The 24204-nt window shown below is 48.7% G+C and overlaps 12 protein-coding genes across 12 annotated transcripts; 4 read left to right on the top strand and 8 right to left on the bottom strand.

The window, feature by feature from the left end:
• Nucleotides 1-312: 312 nt before the first annotated feature.
• N7509_004479 (trehalose-6-phosphate synthase) lies at nt 313-1970 on the bottom strand (the record flags this gene model as incomplete). Its single annotated transcript, XM_056629116.1, has 4 exons — nt 313-740; nt 811-1184; nt 1262-1631; nt 1679-1970. The coding sequence occupies 4 exons, from the start codon at nt 1968-1970 to the stop codon at nt 313-315; spliced, it is 1464 nt and encodes a 487-aa protein (XP_056491850.1).
• A 1110-nt stretch (nt 1971-3080) lies between these two features.
• On the top strand, nt 3081-4352 carry N7509_004478 (acyltransferase family protein; the record flags this gene model as incomplete). The annotated part of the gene is made up of 1 exon (XM_056629115.1): nt 3081-4352. The coding sequence occupies one exon, from the start codon at nt 3081-3083 to the stop codon at nt 4350-4352; it is 1272 nt and encodes a 423-aa protein (XP_056491849.1).
• A 685-nt stretch (nt 4353-5037) lies between these two features.
• On the bottom strand, nt 5038-6129 carry N7509_004477 (SDR family oxidoreductase; the record flags this gene model as incomplete). The annotated part of the gene is made up of 1 exon (XM_056629114.1): nt 5038-6129. One exon carries the CDS (start codon nt 6127-6129, stop codon nt 5038-5040), a length of 1092 nt encoding a protein of 363 aa, XP_056491848.1.
• A 596-nt stretch (nt 6130-6725) lies between these two features.
• N7509_004476 (anoctamin family protein) lies at nt 6726-9246 on the bottom strand (the record flags this gene model as incomplete). Its single annotated transcript, XM_056629113.1, has 5 exons — nt 6726-7985; nt 8048-8479; nt 8544-8832; nt 8946-9099; nt 9165-9246. 5 exons carry the CDS (start codon nt 9244-9246, stop codon nt 6726-6728), a joined length of 2217 nt encoding a protein of 738 aa, XP_056491847.1.
• Nucleotides 9247-9638: 392 nt separating this feature from the next.
• Nucleotides 9639-10511, bottom strand: N7509_004475 (putative short-chain dehydrogenase/oxidoreductase; the record flags this gene model as incomplete). The annotated part of the gene is made up of 3 exons (XM_056629112.1): nt 9639-9869; nt 9899-10246; nt 10314-10511. The coding sequence occupies 3 exons, from the start codon at nt 10509-10511 to the stop codon at nt 9639-9641; spliced, it is 777 nt and encodes a 258-aa protein (XP_056491846.1).
• Nucleotides 10512-11134: 623 nt separating this feature from the next.
• Nucleotides 11135-12181, bottom strand: N7509_004474 (zinc-binding alcohol dehydrogenase family protein; the record flags this gene model as incomplete). Its single annotated transcript, XM_056629111.1, has 1 exon — nt 11135-12181. One exon carries the CDS (start codon nt 12179-12181, stop codon nt 11135-11137), a length of 1047 nt encoding a protein of 348 aa, XP_056491845.1.
• Nucleotides 12182-13514: 1333 nt separating this feature from the next.
• Nucleotides 13515-14356, top strand: N7509_004473 (putative EF-hand calcium-binding domain protein; the record flags this gene model as incomplete). Its single annotated transcript, XM_056629110.1, has 2 exons — nt 13515-13575; nt 13644-14356. The coding sequence occupies 2 exons, from the start codon at nt 13515-13517 to the stop codon at nt 14354-14356; spliced, it is 774 nt and encodes a 257-aa protein (XP_056491844.1).
• A 594-nt stretch (nt 14357-14950) lies between these two features.
• Nucleotides 14951-15799, top strand: N7509_004472 (DUF1115 domain protein; the record flags this gene model as incomplete). Its single annotated transcript, XM_056629109.1, has 1 exon — nt 14951-15799. The coding sequence occupies one exon, from the start codon at nt 14951-14953 to the stop codon at nt 15797-15799; it is 849 nt and encodes a 282-aa protein (XP_056491843.1).
• Nucleotides 15800-16018: 219 nt separating this feature from the next.
• N7509_004471 (M28 family metallopeptidase) lies at nt 16019-17549 on the bottom strand (the record flags this gene model as incomplete). The annotated part of the gene is made up of 2 exons (XM_056629108.1): nt 16019-17410; nt 17478-17549. The coding sequence occupies 2 exons, from the start codon at nt 17547-17549 to the stop codon at nt 16019-16021; spliced, it is 1464 nt and encodes a 487-aa protein (XP_056491842.1).
• A 1956-nt stretch (nt 17550-19505) lies between these two features.
• Nucleotides 19506-20933, top strand: N7509_004470 (NAD(P)/FAD-dependent oxidoreductase; the record flags this gene model as incomplete). The annotated part of the gene is made up of 3 exons (XM_056629107.1): nt 19506-20337; nt 20371-20614; nt 20669-20933. 3 exons carry the CDS (start codon nt 19506-19508, stop codon nt 20931-20933), a joined length of 1341 nt encoding a protein of 446 aa, XP_056491841.1.
• A 415-nt stretch (nt 20934-21348) lies between these two features.
• N7509_004469 (tetratricopeptide repeat protein) lies at nt 21349-22608 on the bottom strand (the record flags this gene model as incomplete). Its single annotated transcript, XM_056629106.1, has 1 exon — nt 21349-22608. The coding sequence occupies one exon, from the start codon at nt 22606-22608 to the stop codon at nt 21349-21351; it is 1260 nt and encodes a 419-aa protein (XP_056491840.1).
• A 643-nt stretch (nt 22609-23251) lies between these two features.
• On the bottom strand, nt 23252-23821 carry N7509_004468 (uncharacterized protein; the record flags this gene model as incomplete). The annotated part of the gene is made up of 1 exon (XM_056629105.1): nt 23252-23821. The coding sequence occupies one exon, from the start codon at nt 23819-23821 to the stop codon at nt 23252-23254; it is 570 nt and encodes a 189-aa protein (XP_056491839.1).
• Nucleotides 23822-24204: the final 383 nt, after the last annotated feature.

The following is a 24204-nucleotide window of genomic DNA, read 5'->3' as shown; positions in this document are numbered from 1 at the left end:
GCATCTTACAGATGGCTTTCTCGACTTTCTAGCTAGGAACGGGGCTCGTCCCAAGATACCTTTGGGGGGGAGCGTCGAAAGATGAGCGGTTGAAGCACCACGTGTGAAGTTTAACCTCATCACCTCTATCCTAGCATCTCTTTTCAGTAGCTTTAAGATAGTCCCTAGTCTTTTTCTATAAATAAGTATTGTTCTTATTGTCCATTTACGCCAATACGGCAAGCTCATCCCGCTCCCAATACTGCACACTGTGGTGCATCAGACGGCACTTAACACGGCCCATCCGGTCGTTTACCTCGCTGAGAAAGCCTCTCAATAAAAGTCTCCCCCCATTTCGCGCTGGAGGGAACCTGTTAGTACAATACATGCAGTCTTGGGAGCACATTCGATGTCTTGCCTGGTATTCTTGTTCACGAAGTCACGTAGATACTCATATTTTCGCTTGCGCTCGCCAGCGTCCAAATTCAGAGCCTTCGTAATCGCTTCGGACATTTCGGTCGTATTGGCTGGATGGAATGGAATGCTCCCATCACACATGAAAGTGGCTGCTCCCGCAAACTCGGACAGGACAAGCACCCCGTGTCTTTGTGCCTGGCATGCTACGTACTCAAATGACACCAAATTCATTCCATCGCGGGTTGAGGTGAGAAGACAAATATCGGCGATTGAGTACAGGGCTGCTAGTTCGGTAAATGGGACCGAACGATGCATATATAGAAGCGGAGTTCCTTCGGGGGTTGCTGGTCAAGTCAGCACTGGCACTGTTTTGCACTTCTGACTTCTGACTACCAGTGGTCATCAAGGACGAACCGTGCTTGCCGTTAATCTTGCCCGCGATGGTGCTGATCTCGGTTTCTAACTCTTGGTATTCCTTCACATCTTCCCGGCTTGGAACCGCAACCTGTATAAGAACCACTTTGTTCCGCAAATCATGATTGTCATCCAGGAAGGCATCAAACCCCTTCAGCTTCTGTGTGAGTCCCTTGATATGGTCAAGTCGGTCCACGCCAACAATGACTTTCACTCCTTTGTATCTCTCTTCGAGCGACTTGATGCGAGCCCTGACTTCAGGCTTCTGCAAGGTATCGGTGAATTTCTGCGGATCAATTCCCACAATGAATTTGTCAGTGCAAACCAGTCGATTTCGGTATTGAATCTGATTTGGAATTTCGGTTCTTGCGCCACTGAGAGAGAAGGAAAAAGCCGGGGTCAGGAACTCGCAATTTGATCAAGTGGTACCCTCGGATAAGTCAACACTCACAGCAAGCTAGCACAAGTATCGATAAAGTTCTGTTTGTACTCGTCCGTGTGGAACCCTATCAGGTCACTTGACAATAACCCCTCAATAAGGTGCTTTCGAACGGGGAGATTCCTCCAAAAGTCACCAGCAGGGAAAGGAGTGTGCAAGGAAAACCCAATCGCACAGTGTTTCCCCTTTTCATGGAGTCGGTTGCGGAGTAGCTCCGGCAAGAGCATAAGATGGTAATCATGGACCCAGATTAAGGTACCACTTTCAGCGACATCGGCAATTGAATTAGCGAAGAGCTCATTCACACGTCGGTAGGCCTGCCAAGGTCCGTCGTCGAATATCACGCCGGATTGGTAGTGTAGAATGGGCCAAAGGATGCGATCTGCATTCCGTTAGGGGAGGAAGCCTGAATTTGCGGCATAAGCTTACTGGAGAACCCATTATAATGCTCATGAGCGAGATCACTGTCGAGAAAAATTGGAACTGCATGGTGTTCGCCCAGGCTTTTCTCCACGTCGGCTCTGTCCTGGCTATCTTTCACCTCCAACCCGGGCCATCCAAACCACTGGAATTGAGTCGACTTGCAGAGACCTGAGAGAGAGGTGACGAGTCCCCCACTGGAAAGGGAAGATTGGAAAGTTCCATCGACTCGTTTGATAGAGAGCGGTAGTCGGTTGGAGACGATGATAAGGTTGCGTTTGGGATCACTGGTGGATTCCATAGTGGAATTTGAAAGCCGGGTTGACCGAGTTGGGATAGTACAAGGGGAGCACTATAATACAAATACCTGGGCACTTTGATTGTTTCTCTTACCTTCAAGTCCAAGTTCCTGTAAGATACTAGCGACTATTAGTAGTACTACTACCACTATATCTATTACAGACCGATAGTCGCCTCTTGCCGCAGACATGGCAAACTATACGTCAGCATGATCATAGTTCTAGACTTTGTTGAGTATATTGGGTATTCACCTGTTATTATCATCTTTGTGGTAATCAGGAGTACTAATTAACTATTCCCTCTACTACCTAGGTAGGGTTCCCAAGGTCGAGATGTCCACGGTTGTGGCGCATCTACTCGTCGGATACTCGTAGTACCCTTTACCCGAGATTTATATATCGAGTGCAACCACCCGTGAACCTGGGCACCAGAATGGATTAGACCTCGCGAGCTCGAGACAGCCATGCATAAGCTAACCTGCATGTACTACCAGTACCAGTGCAGATAATTCCATCACATTCAAGTTCAGGTCAATACTCGTGCTACTACTACTCGTACTACTAGCTAGTATTGTAAATCCCAACTTTGTTAGCACTCTTGTATACAAGCCCACGTGACCTGCCGCATTCGCGACTTCCTCTCCAACTTCAACTTCAACTTCAACTTCACCTCTACTAGTACTTTAATACTAGACTCTACTTCTTCTTTTCTTCTCAGTCACTCCCGCTCATTCATTTCCATGACTCTGCTCTAGTAATGGTAACATTGGGACTCTTTTCTCTTCATCTTCATCCTTGATTGACTAACCCTCTCCCCGTTCCTCCAATCACAATCCACCGCCGCGGCGCCTCTCCCGCACTGACGTATCTCCCCTGCCGCGCAATCTCCTCCCCGTCTGGACACGGCATCAGCTTCTCTCTGGTTGCTACTCGTACTAATCTCAACGTACAACACATACCGTTGGATGATACTTGCCATCCTTTTCCCCGCTTGACTCGCATCAATGCGCTTCGGTGTTCGATATCTCTGGTCTGGTTCCTGATCGAATATGCTCCGTTGAGGCTTTCACAGCTCCCAAACATCGCGAGAACCGCCCTTCCCCCCCCCGGTCATGGCATCATCCCATGTTACCCAGCGCGCCTCGACATCGGCTTCCGATATTCCCCTCGCCGACCTCGAGAAGGGATCGCACACGGCTTCTAGTCCAGACAATTCCCGCTGGAATGGTTTCTCTCAATTCCATCCCTCCAACATACTAGCGAACCCCGACAATGGGCTGGCCCCAAAAGGACCGCGGGATGATTGGATCGCCCAAGCGGAAGATGCCTTTCACTCCTTGACGATTGCCTTGACCCCAAGCTTCCTACAGCGTTATGTCGGTGCCAACCCCCCACAGCCGGCCAAACTGCACGCCATCGCCGCGCTGGACGGGCTCCGTGGTTGGGCCTGTTTGCTCGTCTTCAATTTCCACTTCCTCTTCACATATACCTGGAAAGTCGCGGTCGGATGGGGTTTCGCCAATGAGAACTTTGGCATTCATCAATTGCCCATTGTTCACATGTTAATCTCGGGCCATATCATGGTAGCCATCTTTTTCGTCATCTCTGGCTACGTTCTCTCCTACAAACCTCTCAAGACCATCCGCTCCCGCTCCTTCGAACAAACTTTTACTGTTTTGGCCTCGTCGACTTTCCGCCGAGCCTTACGACTCTATATTCCTTCAATTATCGGGCTGGCTTGTGTCTTTGTGGCGGTCCGCTTGGGGCTGTACAACTACTCCTGGGGCGTCATCAAGGAAGGCCATACCATTCTCGGCACCAATGAGCAACATCCTCCAGTGTACAAATCTCTCTACAAGCAGTCCTGGGACTTTTACTACACCGTTGCACACCTCATGAATCCATTCGACTGGGGTCTTTATTACAACAACTACAACCCACATCTGTGGACCATTCCTGTGGAATTGCGGAGCTCGATGGTGCTCTTCCTGGTAGCTCTTGGCACTTCCCGTCTCGCCGCACAGTTGCGCATGCCGATCGTTGCGACCTTGATTTGGTTCTGTATGCGCTACGGTCGCTGGGATGTAGTCCTCTTTTTAATTGGTATGTTGATGGCCGAGATTGATCAGATCAACGGAACATGGGAGAAGGCTCCCAACGCGGTCGACGAGAAACCCAACATTCGTCTCATTCGTGGAGGCAAGGTGCTAGCCAGCATATCTCGCCGCCGCTTCTGGATATTTGTGTTTGTTGTTGGCCTGTATTTTGGATCAACGCCCAACATCGGATACAAGTGGACGCCGTTCTACCGATGGATGTGGGACGCTACACCATGGACTTATCCCGAACCTCATCGCTTCCCCAGACCATCGGCGCCGCGCTGATAGTGTTCAGCATTAATCATTCGCCCGATATCCAAAAATTATTCACCAACCCCCTCTCACAGTACCTGGGGAAGATTTCGTTTGCCTTTTATATCGTGCATGGACCAATTCTACATTGCTTGGGCTACGCGATTATGCCAAGTATATGGGAGATGACTGGAAAGGAAACCAATTTTCAATATTGTTTCGGGTTCTTGATCGGCTGGCTGATCTGTTTACCCCTTTCCATATGGGCCGGTGATGTCTACTGGCGTGCAGTCGACATCCGCAGTGTCAAATTCGCTCGCTGGCTCGAGGACCGAGTAGTAGCGAAAGGGTAGTGAATTTGTACCATCATAGAGTCTTACTCCCCTTTGTACATAGATGACTAAACCCTCTTCTTTCCAGTTGTATATTTAATTTGCCCCTTACCACACGCCTAGTTAGAACATAGTATCAAGATATCTTACTTTCGTAGCTTGATATTTTACATGCGGAACGGACCTCGGGAGTACTTTTAGCTTTGGATTACTATTTCTTTATTCTGGTATATTTTTATGCTTGCCTCGGGCAGCGTATAGGGTATCGGATTCTCATGGTATCATTAGTAGTGCCAGTACAGAATAATTTGGTCACCTCTAGCAGTGCTGGACGATCTCGAGATGGTGAAGCTAGCTAGCCAGGAGATGGTCGGATTGTATGCACATCATGTGGCGGGATCCTCGCCTTCGTTCCCTTCCCCGAGCCGGTCTCGAGACGCTGGCGCAGGCTGTGTTTCACCGAGAGGAAAGCTGAGATGTTTCCAATCTTCGATCTCCTCAATGATACATTTGAGTCGATCACGAATACTCTCGACCGCGTATGTGCCAAGGATCAGGCGAAGTGGCGGGTACGAGCAGTGACCCAGCTCCCAGACCAGGTGGGCCGCCTTGACTGCCGAGGCCGGCTGTTTGTCTGCGAGCCACATGAGCATGCGGCGAGCATGGGCTGCCGGGGAAGTTGTGGTGTTGTATGGTTCACTAGGCGGCTTTACGAGGAAGTGACCATATAGCGGGAGTGGGGACGAGAGATTGTGTTCCGAGGGGTTGGCAGCCATGACGGAAGGGGATACCAAATCACCGATATCGTCACGACGCATATGGCCCGGCTCCACGAGCGTACCCTTGATATTGAAGCTATCCACCTCGTAGAGCATGCTTTCCATCAACCCCTCGACCGCATACTTGGATGCACAATATGGCCCGAGGCCGGGTACTCCAAGTGCCCCCGAAGTTGAACTGAAGATCAGATATCGACCGGCTCGCCGCTCCCGGAAATGCGGTAGTGATAATTGAATCATATTGAGTGTCCCGGTAAAGTTTGTCTCGAATTGATTGCGAATATCGAACTCGTCTTGATCCTCACAGGCTCCGATAACGCCGTACCCGGAACAATTGGCGATCACATCAATGCGACCGAAGCGAGTGATGGTCTGTTCAATAACGCGTTTGACAGTTTCGCGTGCCCGTACATCACACAGTAGTCCCAGACAGTTTTCATGTTCGTCCTCGAGCTCTTTCATGCATTCCGGGCTGTTCTCGTACGTCCGACCGACTGCGCTGACCAGGTCGTTGCGGGAGAGGGCGGTTTTGACTAGGGACCGGCCCATATGACCTGTCGCACCGAAAACCAGCCAGACGAGCGGTTTAGGAGGATTCTGGGGCCCCGGAGGATCGGTGGTCGAGGGAAGATGGAGTCGAGGTTCACGGGAGGCTGTTGGTGACGAAGGCCCTCCCCTTGAGGGTGAAGGCTGCTCCATTGTGGAGGGGAGGGGGGTTGCGGATAAATATCCAATTGACTGAGAAGGGCCTAATCACTAGGGTATTCTATCCATACTGTGGTGATCGTCTTGTGAAAGAGAAAGAGAAAGAGTGGGAGATTGGCTGGTGCAATTGACGTTGACGTTAACGTTGAAGATGTAACGAGGAAGACTCGCCGCACCCCGCAAAGACCAGACACACCGCCTGGGGTTCTGCCGGACAAATATGCGGGCGGGGAATACTCCTGTTTGCCTGAGGCAGAAGTATATTATGTAATCTAATGCCTTGTTTTTGACTCCTTTCTGCCTGAATTTCTGTTTACTTAAAAAGTAATTACAAACTTCCTTTTTATAAAGGTGAGCTTGATTGTAAATTCAAGACTGCTTTTCCATTTGCTCAACAGTTTCCTCTTACTTTCCTCTAGTACGTGACTGGATACACTCGTTCGAAACTCTGAGTGTTGTTCTCTTCAAGTTTCGTTGTTCGGCTATGTGGCTCTACTGGTGTGGTAAGTTACTCAACGTCACGAGGCTAGTATTCACCAAAAGGTCAACCGCTCGAATAGAAACAAGGCTGCGTAGTTAGATACAGCTATTTACTGTTCTTTCTTCCCATCTCCATCATCATGTTGGCCTTCAATGATGCCCGCCCCGATCTGAACAGATTCCTCCCAGCCTCGCTGACGCATCCAGAATCGTTCGGCGGGGTCAGTTTCATGCGAAGATGACCGACGAGCATCGTCTTCAAGACTGTGACGCGAGATCCCGGGAGGACCTGAGATAGGAACAGTATCGTCTTCATCATGGTCATCCTCCGCGTCAGCACGGAGCGTCGAGTCCAAGTATCTCTTGCGCACCAGATATCGCTCAGCTCGTTCTTTGCGTGAGAATGGAGGCTCTAGCTTGGCCATAGCGGTTTCGACGGCATATCGGAGAAGAAGGTACAGATGCTCCGAGAAAAAGATGGTGAGTAGAAGCGCCCAGCCCGCAATATCGGTTGGCTCGCCATTAGGTCCATGCTGCGAGTTGCCACTAAACATGTATATCAATGATGCACTCGTAATGCTGCCGACCCATGATAGGAAGCCCAGAGTATCCAGCCAAGGGCCTATGGTATCTGCTCGCAGTGGTGTTGGGCGGCGGAATTCCATGCAGATCTTGAAGAAGTCGGAGCGAAGCTCAACCCAGTTGTTGACAAAGAAGGAGACCGGGACTAAGGGCCAGACGGGCGAGAATAGTGCCAAGTATCCAAACTGAATACACATCTCGCGCAAGTCATCCGTGACTTCGTACTCAGATAACTCAACCTCGTTCCGAACGCGAGCTAAAAACTCCTTTTCTTCGATCGGATCATCATAGGCAATAATCGGCTTCCTTTCGGGGGACTCCTTGTCGCCGTTCTGGCCTGGTCTACCGTTGCGCTTCTTGTTGAAGGCTTTGTATTTTCGGAATGCACCCTGCTTGACATATGGCACAATGTTTTCCATAGCGAACCCAACGATCTGCGCAGTAACGGTGAAGTAGATAACCTGATTCCTGAGACGGGCGGGATCGATTTGGAAGTGCGATCGTTTTGCAGAAGCGTGTTCTTTGGACACGAATGGGCGGACAGTCAGACGGAAAACGTCAAGGTAGGGCACAATGCGACTAGCAAAGGGAACGTAGACGAAGGCTGTCAGGAAAACCGGGAGGTAGGAAGTGATAAAATTTATGACGAAGACTTTCTGGGTGAGGGCCACATCGTAACCGTCCCTGGTCTCATGGTTCTCGTAATCATTAAGCTTGGTCGCGATGGACATCAAAACTGCACTCATAGTAGGGACAAGGGCCGACACCAGGATTGTAGGAATAAAGATCTTGGAATGTGAGTGCCAGACCGCAAAGTATTAGGGGAACAGCTGGGGAGTGCCGGACATACCAGGTACGTTTTCAACGGGCCACTATACAGTTCCGAGATAAAGATCTCAATCGCGAAGCAAGTCGCGATGATAACACCAAGAGCGATTGCGGCAAGTAGAGCAAATGGAATTTGGAGTAGTTGCCGCTGCATGCGTTTTGTCGCGGAGAAGACACCTCGCATTTCACCGGTGCTATCGTCGCGGACCTCCTTTTCGGGTTTGAACTCACGTCGGTTAGTCCGCACCGCTGAAACACCCTTGGTCTGCCATCGGCAGCTCAAATCCTGTTCTTGACGCTTCCAGTACTCCACGAATATAATACACCACAGGCTATTGACGATGGTGTAGACAATCGAATAACCACCCAGGAAAAACCAGCATGAGAAGCCGAAGATGGCGGGGAAGGCGAGGAATCGGAAGTAGGATTGCAAGAAGGAGAAGTAGAAGCCGACCTAAAGCAAAGTATAATCAATCAGTGGGGTAATTTCCAGCTGGCAGAAATCGGGGGAAACAAACGCTTTCTCCGAATTTGTTGCGAATCTGATCAAGATCATCATCAGAAAGGAAGGTCTTCTTGCTCCATTCCTTCATCCACTTTCTGTTTGTTTCCACGTCGTGTAAAGGGAAAACAGCGGTGACCTTCTCCCATTCACCATGACTGGGAGTAATTCCAGCGCCCCCTTCCTCAATAGGAAGGGTAATCATCTGACTGATCACGCGAAGTCGCTCGGCTTCGGTTTGGGGTTCGATCGCACTGGCCGGTTCGGGCTCGGCATTACGAATGCCATAGAGCCAATCGCGGACTCTAGAGGTGATGGGTAAAGGGTTAGCTTGAATTGCATGAACAGGACTGGGTGGAGGAATCTGCGCAGGATGCACAGGGAGCAGAAATGGAGAGGGGAATTTGAGGGAGCTTACCGCGACCGGTAGACAGCCCTCCTCAGTCGCTTCTTGGAGGCGCGCACGAAGATCAGCAGCGATGATTCATCGCCTTGGCGGATCTCTGTCTGCAAACCAGCATCTGAGAGCGCCCGAAGGAGCTTTTCTAACTGTTGCACAGCTTGTGATCGGCCTGCCGAGACATTAGCCAGCGGTCAAGAAGTGCAGCCCAGCCCAGCCCCTAAGCTCGGCACTCACCGACATTGGCAAAACTGTAACAAACCACGTAGTCCACCTGGAGGTTGTAGCCCAGGGCATTTGCCTCTGAGTTGGTGGCCATTGTGGAAGGAGGGGAGAATCAAATGTTGAGCTGGAGTGGAAGAGAAGAAGAAAAAGAAAGTTGAAGTTGAAGTTGAAGTTGGCCAAGCCAAAAATGGCCGACGTCATCGCCGAAGCTTGGCGGGGAAACCAGCTGAGCAGCACTGCCAAAATACATCAGAGCAGGTTTTATGATATTTGGATATATTGGAGTGTGGAAGGGATGGTAATAATCTGCCTTTATTTTGTTTATGTTTTTATTTAATTTATTTCCATGATTCTGAGTCGCTGGCTACTTACCATGCGGAATAGAGTACGTAGTCTATACTAGTAGTAGTAGTAGTAGTAGTAGTAGTAGTAGTAGTAGTAGTAGTAGTAGTAGTAGTAGTATAGAAGCCTGCAATGCTTGACAGATTAACGCAAAAATTGTTTCAACAATCCAGATAGCATCTCGGTCATCTGCTGATACAGCTCCTGTCGCTTGACCTCAAATACATTGAAAATATCCTTAGCCGAGCCAACCAGAATCTGATCTTCTCGCCCAACCAACTTCTCCCAAACCTCTTCGGTGAATTGCTGAAGAGGCATACCGATAAGATGGCCATTCTTGAGATCCGGCTGGTGCTTCGCATCGTGGAGCTCAGTCTGGACAGCTGGGGGGAGATTTCGATCACTTGGACATCCCCCGGTCCATCAGACAATTGGGTACGGAGGGCGAGGATAAAATGATGCAAGGCGGCCTTTGAGGCACCATAGTTCGGGCAACGCATCATCGGGACCAAGGCCATTTGAGAAGTTGTGAAGATTAGAGCAGTTTTTGTAGATTGTTGTTGAAGATGGGGTATGAACGCTTTAGCAAGTCGCACGGCCGAGGTATAGTTGGTTGTCAACTCCTGGTCAAAAACATCCATGTCGACCATATCGGGGTTGGAAAAGTCGAAAGCACGCTGGATGCCAGAGTTGACAAAAATACAGTCCAGATCGGGGTGCTCAACAACCACTTCGGAAGCAAATTTTGCGATCTGATTATATTTGTTAGATGCCAGTTCATCCGACAAGGTAGGATCCCCCTCCCTGTCCTCAACTTACTTGGCCAATGTTCATGACATCCAAAGTCTTGGCAGTGACCTTGTCTTCGCCATGTTTCTCAACAAATTTATCTAAATTTTCCTTTCGTCGCCCAGAAATGATGACTTTGGTGCCGTTCTCGACAAGCCTCGTGGCCAGTGCCTCCCCAATACCAGAGGTGGCACCGATGAGCAGGACTTTCTGATAAGGAAATGACATGCTGCCAAGCTTTGCGAAGGATGGAGAATTTGGTGCTGAGGAGATCTCGAGTTCTGCGAAGTTCTGGCTTCAAGTCTTGGTAATTTCTAAAATACCCATATCCTCACTCGTACTGCTTTATATGCAAATAATGAGAGAATCTAGAAAAGCTTTGCCATAATCGTCTGAATTGTCATCAAGGGTCTTCAACTTACTTGCAGCTGCGGGGACTAAACCTAATCCGATTTGAATGGAGCTTTGCCCTCGATCTTGGTGGGTGTGGGAATCGAAGGCTTCCGCGAAAGCCGAGCCCGCCGCCACCGGTGGAGTTTAAACCGAATTCGGAATGCAAGGCCATACTATGAATCCGCATTGGAACTTTGCCGGATTCTAGAGATTTTTCTACTTGGCGAAAGCAGCGGGGGGAGTAGGCAGAATCTAAAATTTTCTCCAAATCTGGAATATTCTGTCTACGCAATTGCAATATTTTCGTAGTGAGCATTTTCTAGTATTTCGTACAAATGCTGGTTACAATCCAGGTAAAGGAGATGGAGAATCGATGTCCGTATTTTTAAGACTTATGAAGTAGTTTGCATTGCAGAACTCATTCCGAAACATTATATGAAAACATGAGCTTTCTCAGATCAAGGAGTCTCGGAAACATTATAGACAAGCTTTTCGCCACTGACTTGGTCAGTCTTCAGTAACTGTAGTCCCTCCAGGACACCCTTCAAGCCATCCTTGCCGACCTTAGGAGGGTGAACCTTGATCTTGCCCTGCTGAAGCAAAGGCTGGGCAATATCAATGAACTTCTCGGCTTGGGCCCTGTCCTCTGGGTTTGCTGGGAAGGGAATATCGCCAAATTTGAATGCTTCGCCAATAGTGGTATAGGCAAGAGTAAAGCGGTCATTGACGTTCGAACGCGCAATTTTGACGCTCAAAAGAGCACTGTACTCGCCACCGGTGGTAGAGATGGCGTTGTCACAGAATGCAGCGCTGGACTCGAGAGAAATACAGTCAAACACGAGCTTCAGGTTGTCGTTGGTGAATTTGCGGATCTCGGCGGCCGACTGAGGGTCCTTGTAGTCGTAGACCGCATCAGCACCGAGAGAACGGACGAGGTCAAAATTCCTTGGAGAGCAAGTTGTGATCACGGTATATCCAGAGAGCTTCGCGAACTGGATGGCGAGAGTACCGGTGGCGGTTGAACCTCCATAAATTAGGATAGGCGTAGCATCCTTAACGGGCTCCGAGGGAAGCTGGAGCTTGAGACTCTGGTAGAGGCCCTGTCCCACGGTAACGATGCCAACACCCAGAGTAGCAGCTTCTTGGAAGCTGAGATGGTCGGGGATTTTCATTTGCAAGTCTCCCTTGACTACGATGTACTCTGCAAAGGTTCCGTCCTCAGGCTCGACAGAGTTAGAGCCATGGGCAAATCCACAGACACGGTCTCCCTTTTTGAATGGCTTCTTGACATCCTTCCCAACGGCCTCCACAACACCGGCATAATCACATCCCACAAGAACTCCAGGGGGAGCAAGATACGCCACATGCTTCCAATCAGTGGGGTTAAGACCAACCGCCACATTCTTCACGAGGATATAGTCATCACGGAGAGTAGGGATGGGTCGATCCGAGACCAAACCATCGGTCTTGGGTTGAGTGATGATAACGGCCTTTTGCGTGGACATATTGGGATTCTAGTACACAATGCGTGGGACAAGAAAAAAAAACGCGGTTTGGAAGATGAGCTCGACGGCATGGTCCTCCATTTATATATCGGAAAGATTACAAATCCCCTTGTTTCGTGGAGATATTCGGTAGAATGATGACGAATAGTACGGTGAGAGACTGGTGGATCCCATGGGCTCCCGCCGCATAAACCCTGCTCAGAGCTACCGAACTTTACGCCAGGGATCGCTGGTGGTAGTGGTGTCAAGGTATTAGTATCTATTGTCAATTGAGGGTTTTACTATGCCAGAGCTGAATTAATACTATCAGCGAACCAGACTATATCATGGGATGGTTGGCCGCCTGACATCATTGGTTTTTCGGAATTGTGTCGCCTCTAAGACAAATTATTCATATTTTCTCCTCTTCGCACTGTCAATCTCTGTGCGACAACGCGGTGGGGGTCCGGAGTGATTTTAAATTGATTGATAATGCTCGAGAATGGACCTCGGGAAGTCAGAATTGCGGTGTTGTTTTGCCTCGCTCGAAGAATAATCACTGGAGTCAGTTCGGAGGAATATCCCGCCGGCGGGCAAATGAAATTTTTGCTAGCCGAGAACTCTGCGGAGATACTCAAAAAGAAGGCCAGTAGATCTGTCTTCTGGAGACCGTGTTTGATAGAATATTACTAGTATCTGTCCGTTGCGTAGTATTGTAGACTGCGCGGTGGTCTGTGACTTTAAATTCGATCTTATAAACGCGACCGGCCTGTGGCGTTATGTCAAAAACCATTGCCTGCTAATTTTATACCATCATGCAACTCACATTTCTTCTAAAAAGAGTGGCCAATTACTGAGTCGTTCGGGAATACCTTGATATCACTTTTGGCTGCGTCCTGCTTTTTTGGGTGCAAATTCTAGCATCAGCAAGCAAGGGCGAACCCCGCGATGGTCATGGAAAGCAAAATGAAAAACAAAACAAACACCCCCCACCTTTTCCATTTTCGCCAAGTGGCGTTCTACGCGTAACATGTGGGTGGGCAGAACTGATTTGAATGTTGATAAAAATCGTTGCTCTGGATATGGATATGGAAGATGGTGCAGTTGCTGTAGGGTTTTGATTCAGCCACAAACTAGTTAACTAACAGTGGAGTGGCTAGCGGCGTCCCCCCTAAGGTGCGACCGCAGGGATGCCGGGGTTCAATCGGGAATTAGTACGAGTACGACCAGGATCACCTCGTGCTTATTGTTTTCCCACCATCACCCCCGCCATCACTCCCTTACTCCTCCTCTTAGCCTTTTCGCCGACCACCTGAAGATCCCCAGGAAACCTCCTCACTTTCCTTGATCAGCGATGAAAGTCCTTTGCCTTCACGGGAAAGGAACGAGTGGTGCGATTTTCCGCTCCCAAACAGGTACATTGATTACACCCTGCATTCTGATGGACACAGCAGTTACTTAAGACTAACGTGACCACGCTCAGCCTCATTCCGGGCCCGGCTGTCTGATAAAAATATCGAATTTGATTTCCTGGATGGCCCATTCAAAAGTGACCCGGCTGCCGGGGTTGATCTCTTCTACGAACCCCCTTATTATGCATGGTGGGACTCTGGCGACGTTGAATCAGTTCGTGCTGCATGTTTGTGGCTGAACGAGTACATCGCAATGAATGGTCCTTATGATGCTGCCCTCATGTTCTCGCAGGGGTGTGTTCTCGGATCAAGTGCTCTGCTCTTGCACCAGGAAGAAACACCGCATCTCCCACCTCCATTCAAGACTGCCATTTTTGTCTGTGGCGGAGTTTCCATGAACATGCTTCAAGAGTTGGGATTCCACGTCTCTGCGGAGGCTCATGAGCGTGACTCGGCATCGCGAACAGCATTAGAAAAACAGGCCGGCGTGTCAGCTGTCTTGACACAAGGAGTGAATCGCTGGACAGGTATCACGGGAGGCCTCTCGGAGGATGAACTGCGCAACGAAATCCAAAGTCCATACTGTGTGGATATCCCCACAGTACATATTTATGGCTCGAAAGATCCTAGGTATGCCGCTGGGGTGCATCTATCGAGCGTATGCAATCCCGACAAGCGACGGACTTACAACCACGGTGGTGGCCATGAAATCCCTCGCACAACTGAAGTCAGTTCTTCAATTGCACAGCTAACTGAATGGGCTCTTGCCTCGATCGATGTCTAGAGGGGTCTTTGTAGTGCCTATTTCCGGGTTTTCCATAGAGCGGGAAGAAATGCAGATATGTGAAAATATAGGTACTAGCTATATCTTATATGAGGACGATCCTGTGGTGAATGAGATGGCTAGATAGAAGATGATTTGCGACATTTTTGAACATGTTAATGACTGTTTCGCATTAGTTAATATATCTGAAGTGTCCTTTCTGCGTTTATTCTGGCATTTTTGACAAGCTGACATAAGCGCACTTATTTGCGCGCCGCAAAATCGTTGGGGATTTTCAAATGGAAAGATTTAACCATTTGGATGGTAGATGACAAGTTGCAAACGTAAGAGCCATTGGCATATCAAAAATACAAGATACCTGTCTCGTTTTGAGTCTTGCTACATCCCGATACCCTCATCATCGAACTGCTGGGCAGTTCAAGCAATCAAGGCTTGGAAAATCCCACGCACGGTTCTCGGAATCCCAAAAGGCTGCAAATTGCATTTTCCTAGACATATGCAAGTTTGCTATCCAAATTTCAGAAAAGAAAAGAAAAGAAAAGAAAAGAAAAGAAAATGGCGTCACAGGACCTCTCTGTCCTACCTCCGGACGTGATGGAGTCACAACTATCAACGATTGATCTCCTGGCCGCGATGTTCCCCTCGCCGGGAGAGATGGATATCCCTGAATCCACAACCGAATGCATTGAGAAACTTCGTGACTGGTGCCAGAACCCAACAAATACACCAAAGATTCCTGCCAGTCTGTTTCTCACGGTCTGCCTACCAATTTTGGATGGGGACAAAACCATCCAGGTCAACATGTCTGTCCCTCTACACTGCGAAAATCCGGATACCATTGATCAACCACCACCAGCCAGCTTTTCACTTCGACAACCGGACTGGATGTCCAAAGCAGAAGTCTCTGGTGTTGCGGCCACCATTCCACAAGGGGATGCGCTAGAGGCGTTCGACTATATTCAAGCACAAATCCACGACTTTCTTGTAAATAAGCAAAACCAAGCAACTGCTTTGGAAAATGCAAGTTCCAATACGGAATCTGGTGGCCCGATCGTCAGAGTCTGGTTTTATTTTCCGTCTCTATCAACGCGGAAGAAGAGAGATGACATGGTCAATCTTGCACCGGGGTATTCCTTGACAGGGTTTGTGCTAGCAGGAAAGCCAGGCGTACTATGCCTTGAGGGTTCGTCGGCACATATCGATTCATATATGAGCTTTATCAAGACTCATTCCTGGGGAGATATCCCTAGTCACCAAAAGAAGGTCAGTGAGAGATTTCGTGAGACAGAGGCTGTTCAAAGAGTATTTTCTGGAATGGAGGAGATTACAGACTCGCTTGGTGAGCGGGGTGGTCAGCGAGCGAATCGAGGTGATATGCAAGCCCTGGAGGCATGGCTAGGGTCAAAAGGATTACAAGAGGCCTTCGAAAAAGTGATATTTTAGCCTCTAAAACCGACGGAAATATTACTGGTTAGTAGCAACTAGTGCATGGTGCCCAGTGACGGTATATCATGTTCTAAACTTACCGAGGCTCCACCAATGGACTACCTTCGGGCCTATTAGGCGTATCTACCTTAGTATGTGGAATAATATCAGAGCTATACGACGTATTCTTTGTATTTAACTCGTCATTTGATAGTATGCGGAATCAATTGCGCACTTTCACTGCTCAACCAGAGAGTGGAAGCAGCCCGTATTCTTGGTGTGAGCGTGGGTACGGGGTGCTCTCTTCGTGTTTCGCTTGGTGACTGTACCATTATGCGCAGGAATGGATGAAAGATCATTGGCATATTTCGCGACGGCAAAAGCCGTAGCTTTGGAGTTGATCAGGAATGCCTTTTTGTTGAGGTTGGTATAATCATCCCCGGCAGCGTGATAATTCTCATCGTAGGACACATTTGCTTGACCTCCAAACAATTTGGCCTCCTCGGCAGTTTTCAAACCTTCGGCACCGGTGAAAAGACCACCTGCGGGAATTCCACGAGAGATAAAGCCGTCATAATCAGATCGGCCATCGAAAGCTGTTGGGATGTATGGCAACTTTTTGGACTTGAAGTAGTTCTCGAACAATGCCTCAATCTGGGCGGAGCCTGCCGGGCCAGTTTGGTTGAATGCATCTCCATCTCCATCATAGATCATGAGCGCGTAGTTGGGTGATGCGATCATATCAAAGTTGAGATAAAGCCTGATCTTAGCCAATTCACTGGAATCCAGGTGGGAGGTGTAGTATTCACTTCCCAACAGGCCGAACTCTTCTGCGGTCCAGAAAAGGAATCTGACGGCATTCTTGACTGAGAATCGTGTCAGGGCCTTTGCGACAACAAGGTTGCTGATAATTCCAGAGCCATCGTCATTGATTCCTGGGCCAGCTTCGACAGAGTCGGTATGACCACCAAGAGATACGACATTGTTGTGATCACCGCCCTTAGTCTCGGCAATGACATTAAAGGTGGTGCGGTTCTCAACTCTGCTGTCAATCTTGAGAGACAAAGTGACGGCACCCTCCTCTGTAGCGCTAAGAATCGTCGCACCGTCGGCCTGTGAGATGCCAGCAATTGCAGCATAGTCGCTAGACACACCTCCCAAAGTTCCACTCAGAGAACCCTCCGCATTGTTGTAGACGATGACAGCGGCTGCATCAGCGGTGCCTGCCAGAATCGACTTTTCGGCAAAAGTACATTCACCACGTTTGACAAAGGCAATCTTCCTTGCTACATCACTTGGATAATCTGATGCAGCGCATCCGAGGTTTGAGACGATGGCTATCTCTGCAGTTACATCAACGCTGGGACTGTATGTCATTGTGGTCGCCTCAATGGTGTCGCCATTGAAAGTCAGCGATGACTCCGCAGTAGTCCACGTGTGCACCTGTGGCTGTTTCCAGACATTGTAATAGCCAGTCTTCTTCAGCTCGCGATACAAGAAGTCGACCGTATCATTGTGGGCTGCACTACCAAAAACGCGGTTGCGCTCAGGGTACGCGTAAGCGAAATCCTCAAGTTGCTGCGAACCCTTCAAAAGGTCGTCCAAGTGAATCAAAGAAGACAATTTGTCCTAGTTTACGAGTCAGTTTATCTGGAAGGTGATATGGGGAAGATTATAGCATATATATGAAACTTACTGGCGAAACAAGGGGCTTAGACCGCCCAGCCAGCGCCAAAGTCAAATGAGAGATCAATAAAAGCAACTTCATGTTTGACGCTTTATTATAATGGTGGCTCTTTGCAGAAGGAAGAATGGGCTGAGTTTATATATATTTTGGAAGAAATGAAGCACGCGATGATAAAGAGCAATGGTGCGTGATTGGCATAGACCCCGCGACTGAGCCAAGAAAGTGGCTGTACTTGGCAGAGGGGGAAACAACTTATTGGAAGGGGAGAGTGTTGAGAAGCCAAAAATGCAGGCGGAAACCCGACGGCACTTGGCATTGCAAATGCTGAGGTTACAGTGCCAAGGGAGGGTAAAACAGATTCGGAGACCAAAATAAGTGAGTGGTTGGGAGAGGAGTCGATAGTAATAGGAAATCGGGACCATGTCTGTAAACAAAGAAACGCTTAACCTTCCTTCAGATGGCCAAATCTCCCCTGTAAAAAAGGCAAACAGGGGTAGGGCTACACTATTACGATATGGATGGGCAGAGGACAAGAAATGCAGCTTATTGCTGGTTCTTTGAAGAATCCTTTGGCAGATGGTCGAGTAGGGGTGGCTTGGTACAGTAAGATAAGGCCCAATCATTAAGACCGGGGACCCCCGACGGCCGTGACTTTGACAAGAAAAGCCTGCGAAAGGCTTACCTCAAAATTGGGCAAATTATAGCTCGAAGCTCACTTCAAATATCCTCGACTCTTGGCAATACTGCTGGCAGAAGGACCTTGTGAGAATCAAGACATGGAATTAAATAAGCTCGTGGATACTTACTACTAGTATAACCAAGTCATTCGCAAAACCTAGTTACCCTAGGCTGGTGTAGTCCAACCCAAAATAATAAATAGCATTTCAAGTTCAAGTCAATGAATAATTTAGAATGCATTTACATAAAATAATCAGTCTAAATCCAGTATACTCACTCCGATCTCCTAGTAATCTATCAACTCAAGAAATCTTCGTAACTAGATTACGTGATGTAGCCACCCGAACTTCAGAATTCACCTCTCTTGCATTTCTTTGGCTTTTATTGCCCATTGTTAAAATTCCTTTCTTTCCATCTCGTCTTTCCCGAGTGTTTATAATCCAATTGTCTTGTCTCACTTTGACCTCTGTCAATGATTAGTCAATATAAAAATAAGATCAGATGGTCACTCTATCCAATTCCTCAAGGTACACGGGTCTATGGTCCGCTTGGCTACCTTCAGATCCTGAATTCGTCAGTGTGCCCGGGCAATGTCTGAAAGAATTATGATTTATGAAAATGGGATTTGTATCTGAATGTGAATGCGAATGTGAATGTGAATATGAGTGTGAATGTGAATGACCCGGACTATGCCACTATGGCCTCGACTACTCCTATACTAATGTAATGGGCAATTATAGTTTTCGACTGAGGTGATGATGACTACTTATCACTGTTTGTCACACACCCGGGACAGTTATGAGCCGGCCCGGACATGCGCGGGGATGAGTGAAGCTCCCCCCGCCTGCGGGGGGTCTTTGGCGGGGCGACTAGGGTTAACCCGCCACCGTCCAATCAATCAAGTTTCCCTGGAGCTGGAAGCTTCCCCTCAGGATCCCCAATTTTAATTTGAAATTCCCAAAATTGCCATGCCAAATTGACCGATCTAAAGCTCCTCCACGTGATCGGCTCGGATCGGGAACCAGCCCGATGCGGCGGAATCGAAGACCTCTTTCAAGTATTCTAATCAGACCTAGACCTGTTTAAATCGGTGGGAATCATTTTGGTCGAATAGATAAGTTGGCCACTCGCTCTCACTCCCGGGAGACTGGAAATACAATTTATCGGAGGTAGTCCGGTTGGTCACTACCAGCAGGTCATCTCGCACCATACGGTCCGCCCGGCCCGTATCACTTTCAGTACAAGTCGTCAGAGGAAGGTCTTGTTTCTCGCCAGCTCACCACGGCCCGTCCGGCCCGTAGTATACATACTACATAAGACCGTCACACATTGAAGTTATATATTCATACCAGCACAACCATGAATTCGAGCAATCCCTCCTACTTGATTGTCGGCGCTGGCGTCTTCGGCGTGTCGACCGCCTACCATCTCATCCAGAAATATCCTAACGCCAGTGTGACTTTAATTGACCGAGATGCTTACGACGCCGAGTCTCGCGTGGCCGCATCATGGGATTGGAACAAGGTTGTTCGCGCAGACTATGACGACAAAATCTACTGCAGACTAGCCCTCGAGGCTCAGGAAATTTTCAAGTCGGACCCTCTTTGGCAGCCGTTTTTCCACCAGACAGGTGTCTATTGGACATGTCGCAGTGACTATGCACAAAATGTTATCAACAACCACAAAGAACTGGGACGCAATGACGATATTATTGCTCTCCCAGTCGCCGAGGCCCGAAAGCTCTACGGCGGGGTTTTCGACAATGCTGATTACACCGGCGTCAAGGAGGTTTTGGTGAACAGGGCCAGTGGCTGGGCGGCTGCTGGTGATTCCCTCCGAGCAATCACCAAACGGTGTATAGAATTGGGTGTCAAGTACATCACGGCCGAGGTTGCAACCTTGGAATTCGATGGTCGCGGCTCTTGCACTGGTGTCACGACGAAATCCGGGGAGGTGGTATCTGCTACAAAAGTCATTGTGGCTGCGGGAGCATTCACGCCCACGTTGCTGGAGTGGAGTGCTGCGAAGAGCGGAAATGCAGGTCTACGAGCCGGAGAGCGAATCCTGGCCGCCGGTATAACGACAGGAATGGCGCAGCTGAATGAGGAGCAATATACGAAGTACAAGGATATGCCGGTCGGGTTCCAAGGATATACACCAGATGAGGGCAAGTCCTATACAATGACCCACAGTCATTGAATAGAAGTTTCTAATTTCATCACAGGCAAGCCTTTTATTGGCAGCATTCCACCGACCAAAGATGGAGAGATGAAATGGTGGGGATCGAAGATCTTCACAAACACTCGAGAAGTTCTGCCCGGTCGACACATTTCGTCTCCTCCACCCACACACGATTACAACCAGTGGAAGGTCCCCGGACCTTTGAAGCAGGATATTGTCGAGTCTCGAAACTTGTGGTATGGACCTAAGAGTGCGGATTGGAATATGACGAAACACCGAATCTGCTGGTTTGTACCCTATTGATCCCCTCGATCATACTGAATGGATTTTAACATTAATAGGGATGCTTTCACCACTTCTTCCGACTTCATCATTTCACCCCACTCTGCTTCCAAGGGTCTTTACGTCGCGACATGCGGCTCATTCCATGGGTATAAGTTCTTCCCTGTACTTGGAAAGTACATCACACAGATGATCGAGGGTGAGCTGGAGTCCGAATTGGTAGAGAAGTGGGCTTGGGATAGACAGCGTCCTGATTCTTCGCAAAATGTTGAATATCCGAACGCCGAGATGAAGCATCTGTTGCAACCGGCGGCGAAACTCTAGAAGATAATTTTCATATTTCAGTGTGATACATCGTATAGAGTTGCTGCACGAGCGTTGTTTAATTAGCGCATGTTTGATTTAATGAAATCCCTACTGTCATAACATTTTCCCATTCAAACATTCGTCTTTCGCTGATATCCTAATGAGCTGTTTATAGACTCGACATGCAATTTACAACCTTGCAATGATCGTTTACAGACAGTGCCAAAAGTGAATACCTAGGTAGTTTAGTCAAGAACTCCTACTGGGTCATATTGCAATCTTTTACGATACTAGTAGCTACTGGGGAAACCTTTGATACTACGAAGAGTAGGTATATTCCAACGATTCATTCAAGTTCCCAGGTTCTCTAGGACAGACTTATATATAATCCGGACGACTGGATGACAATCAACTTGATGGCCAATACCAGGGCCTACTCCACCTCAACAACAATCTCGACATCAGTCCCCCAACTCCTTAAATCCGAGTCTGTACTATCATCGGTAGGTGGAGCCTCTTGTAGGGTGCCAAACGTGGCCCGCCCAGCCAGGAATTCTCTCTCCCGCTCGAGATATCCCATGGTTATCTTTTGCGTTTTCATGGCCGCTTGCAGCTTCTGTCCCTCCTCAATCGACAAGGCTGGCTCTCCAGGCTGCCGAGAGATTATATTCATATGACGAGCTCTGGATCCCGATAAGCCGACAGGGTAGCAACGGAATGTGAAATGTCTTCGTCCTGCTGCAAGTATAGGAAATTTCATTTGTGTTGTGCCTGTGGGTGTTCCTCTACTATCGACCACAGGTACGGTCTTCCCATCAGAAATGTTCGACATATCGGGCTCTTGATGCCGATTTACTTCAAGATCGTCAGTGTTAGGTATCATCCAAACTACCTTGCGCGCTGGTGAACGATTTTGGCCCATTGATCGGTTTAGTGAGTGCCTATGATGTGAGCTAGAAAGGTCGGCTTGACGAAGCGCGATTGTGATATCATGCAGCTCGCGTTTGCGCTTTCGCGGATTCTGGTGTCGACGGTCAAAGAAGCTGCTTGAAGTTTCGTCATCCTGATTGAGATACCTTTTCGTCACAGACTGGCTGTATTCGCGCAGCAGTTGAGTTCTATACTGGGGGCTCATACCTGGAGTGCAAACCATTAGGTAGAAGTCCACAGTCTCTCCTTCGGATGACACTCGGCCATTGAGATCTGGCTTCGCCTTATCAAAGTAAGCATAAGCCTCGTTAAATCGTCCTCGCTGGAGAGGAATTCGACCGAGCCAGTAGTGACACCTCGCAATGCTGTGCTTATCATCAACCGCATGCGCAAAACTCATCGCACGCCGGATTTCCATTCTTGCTCTTCCGTAGTGTTGGTGTTGTAAATGCGCGATGACGAGAACAAACGACCATGAAAGGTCCGCATTAGTCCTCAATGTATCCAAATCTTGCGCCGGGAACGGGATCGATGCAAGTTGCATGTGTTCCTCGAGCAGCGCCTTGGTATCTTTGTGGATATCGTCGAGTTCTTGCTTCAGACTTGAAAGCGAGATGGTGCTGGACGGATCGTCATCGGTGATTGTTGGCTGGGGGGTCTCGAGATGATCGGCAACCTTGCTTTCGACGGGTTGGTTAGCGTACGATTTACTCGTACTACTAGTAGTATGCATGATTTCCAATGCCCGGCGCTCGGTTGTCATATTCAAGTTCGTGAGTTGACTGGGATGTGTCGGCAGGTACTCAAGGTGCCCAGGTGGACTCTCTCAGGAGGGCTGTGGACAGATGGAAGCCTGGGCGATAGGTCTGCTTCAAGTTCGTTTATGAGTGCCCATAACCTGGTGCTATATATAGTACTATTGTATCAGGATGAGTTAACGGTCTCCGAGTTGCCACTTGCATCCACTACTTGTATTCATCTGAAAGCCCAACCCTTTGTTTCGAACAAACCCACTTCTCAAACTCTTTGTACTATGAAAGGATAAAGAGGACCAGAGAGAAGCAATCTTTATTGTTACGTCTTTCTCTTTGATATCGAAGTTTCATTGTCACTTTATTCAAAAGCTACCTGTGTGATGGATCAGAGAGAGATTATCTTTCCCTGTGCATTTCGTACAGGTTGGTTGCTGACCCCCGTATCACTCTGGCCTCGGCTCAACCCAGGAAACCTAGGATATCGAGTAAATAGGATGCAGGAAACAGGTGCACATTTGGAGTGACTTGCGCGTTGGCACGCATGGTATTAGTATATATGCATAAATAATGATTAGGCTATAGCTGGGTATCTATAAGAATGATCGTGTGGAGCACAGCACATATACATGCAAAAGTAGATCAGAGATTCTATCATAATTCCTCATGCTCAGGGGGACTGAGTTTGTCGCAAACACTGGCATAATCCCGCATATTCTGGGGGATGGTTTCTTCCCAGAGCTCATCTTGTTGGAGAAACTTGTGCTGCTCACGGCAAGCTTGCTCCGACGCCATGGGGAGCAGCACCGGAAGGTGTTTGATCGATGCCTGCAGGAAGTTGCGCTTGAAGCAATTTCCAAAGTCGGCCAGTGTGTTGGGATCGGAGCAAATATGGCGGCCATGCAGCAGCGGTTCACAGCGACGCTTAATGATGACAGCCACGTCGTCGCCCATTTTCAGCAGAGCCTCTTCCTGATGGGGGACATTCATGCGCTTCATCAGGCTTTGGACGGCGGGAACAAAGGAGTTATTGCGGGTCCAAAGGTCCCAATGAGGGATTGTAGGCTGGCATCCTCGATCACAAATCTCGGTCTGGAACTTGTTGAAAATGTGGCTCGGTCGGCCAACGAGTGCGGTGACGACTTTTAGACAGGATGGGCCGACTGCGAGTACGGGAGAAAGGAGACAGAGGAGGAGGCAGAGGTGGTGGAAGGCCGGGCGCATTGCGGCGGGAGAGATTGGAAAGATCAACGAGGATCGGAGGGGGAGACTCGGAGGAGGTGGTGGTGGAGGTGGAGGTGGGAGGAGAAGGAGATTCCGATTCCCCGCGAGGACAAAATGCGGAGGCGGAGAAAGTCAGGTGACCCCGAGTATAAAAGTGGTGAATATCGACAGTTTGTAGTATTTATATAGGATAGCATGGATTAATTCATTAATCAATCAGTATACCGGTGGCTACTCAATTCTTACCCTACAGTACAGCTCCTACAGTACGGAGTACCTACAGTACACTATGCGGTGTACCTCGGCTGCATGGTGACAGCACGCAATTCGGTCTGAATTCTATTGGGCAGATTGGATTTTCGAATTAAATACGAGTCTTCGTA

The sequence above is a fragment of the Penicillium cosmopolitanum genome (assembly GCF_028827165.1).
Source record: "Penicillium cosmopolitanum strain IBT 29677 chromosome Unknown utg000005l:1.0-4006212.0:1.0-4009387.0, whole genome shotgun sequence".
Lineage (NCBI taxonomy): Eukaryota > Fungi > Ascomycota > Eurotiomycetes > Eurotiales > Aspergillaceae > Penicillium > Penicillium cosmopolitanum.
The sequence above is the reverse complement of the archived record's forward strand: the minus strand, read 5'-3'. Positions and strand labels throughout refer to the sequence as shown.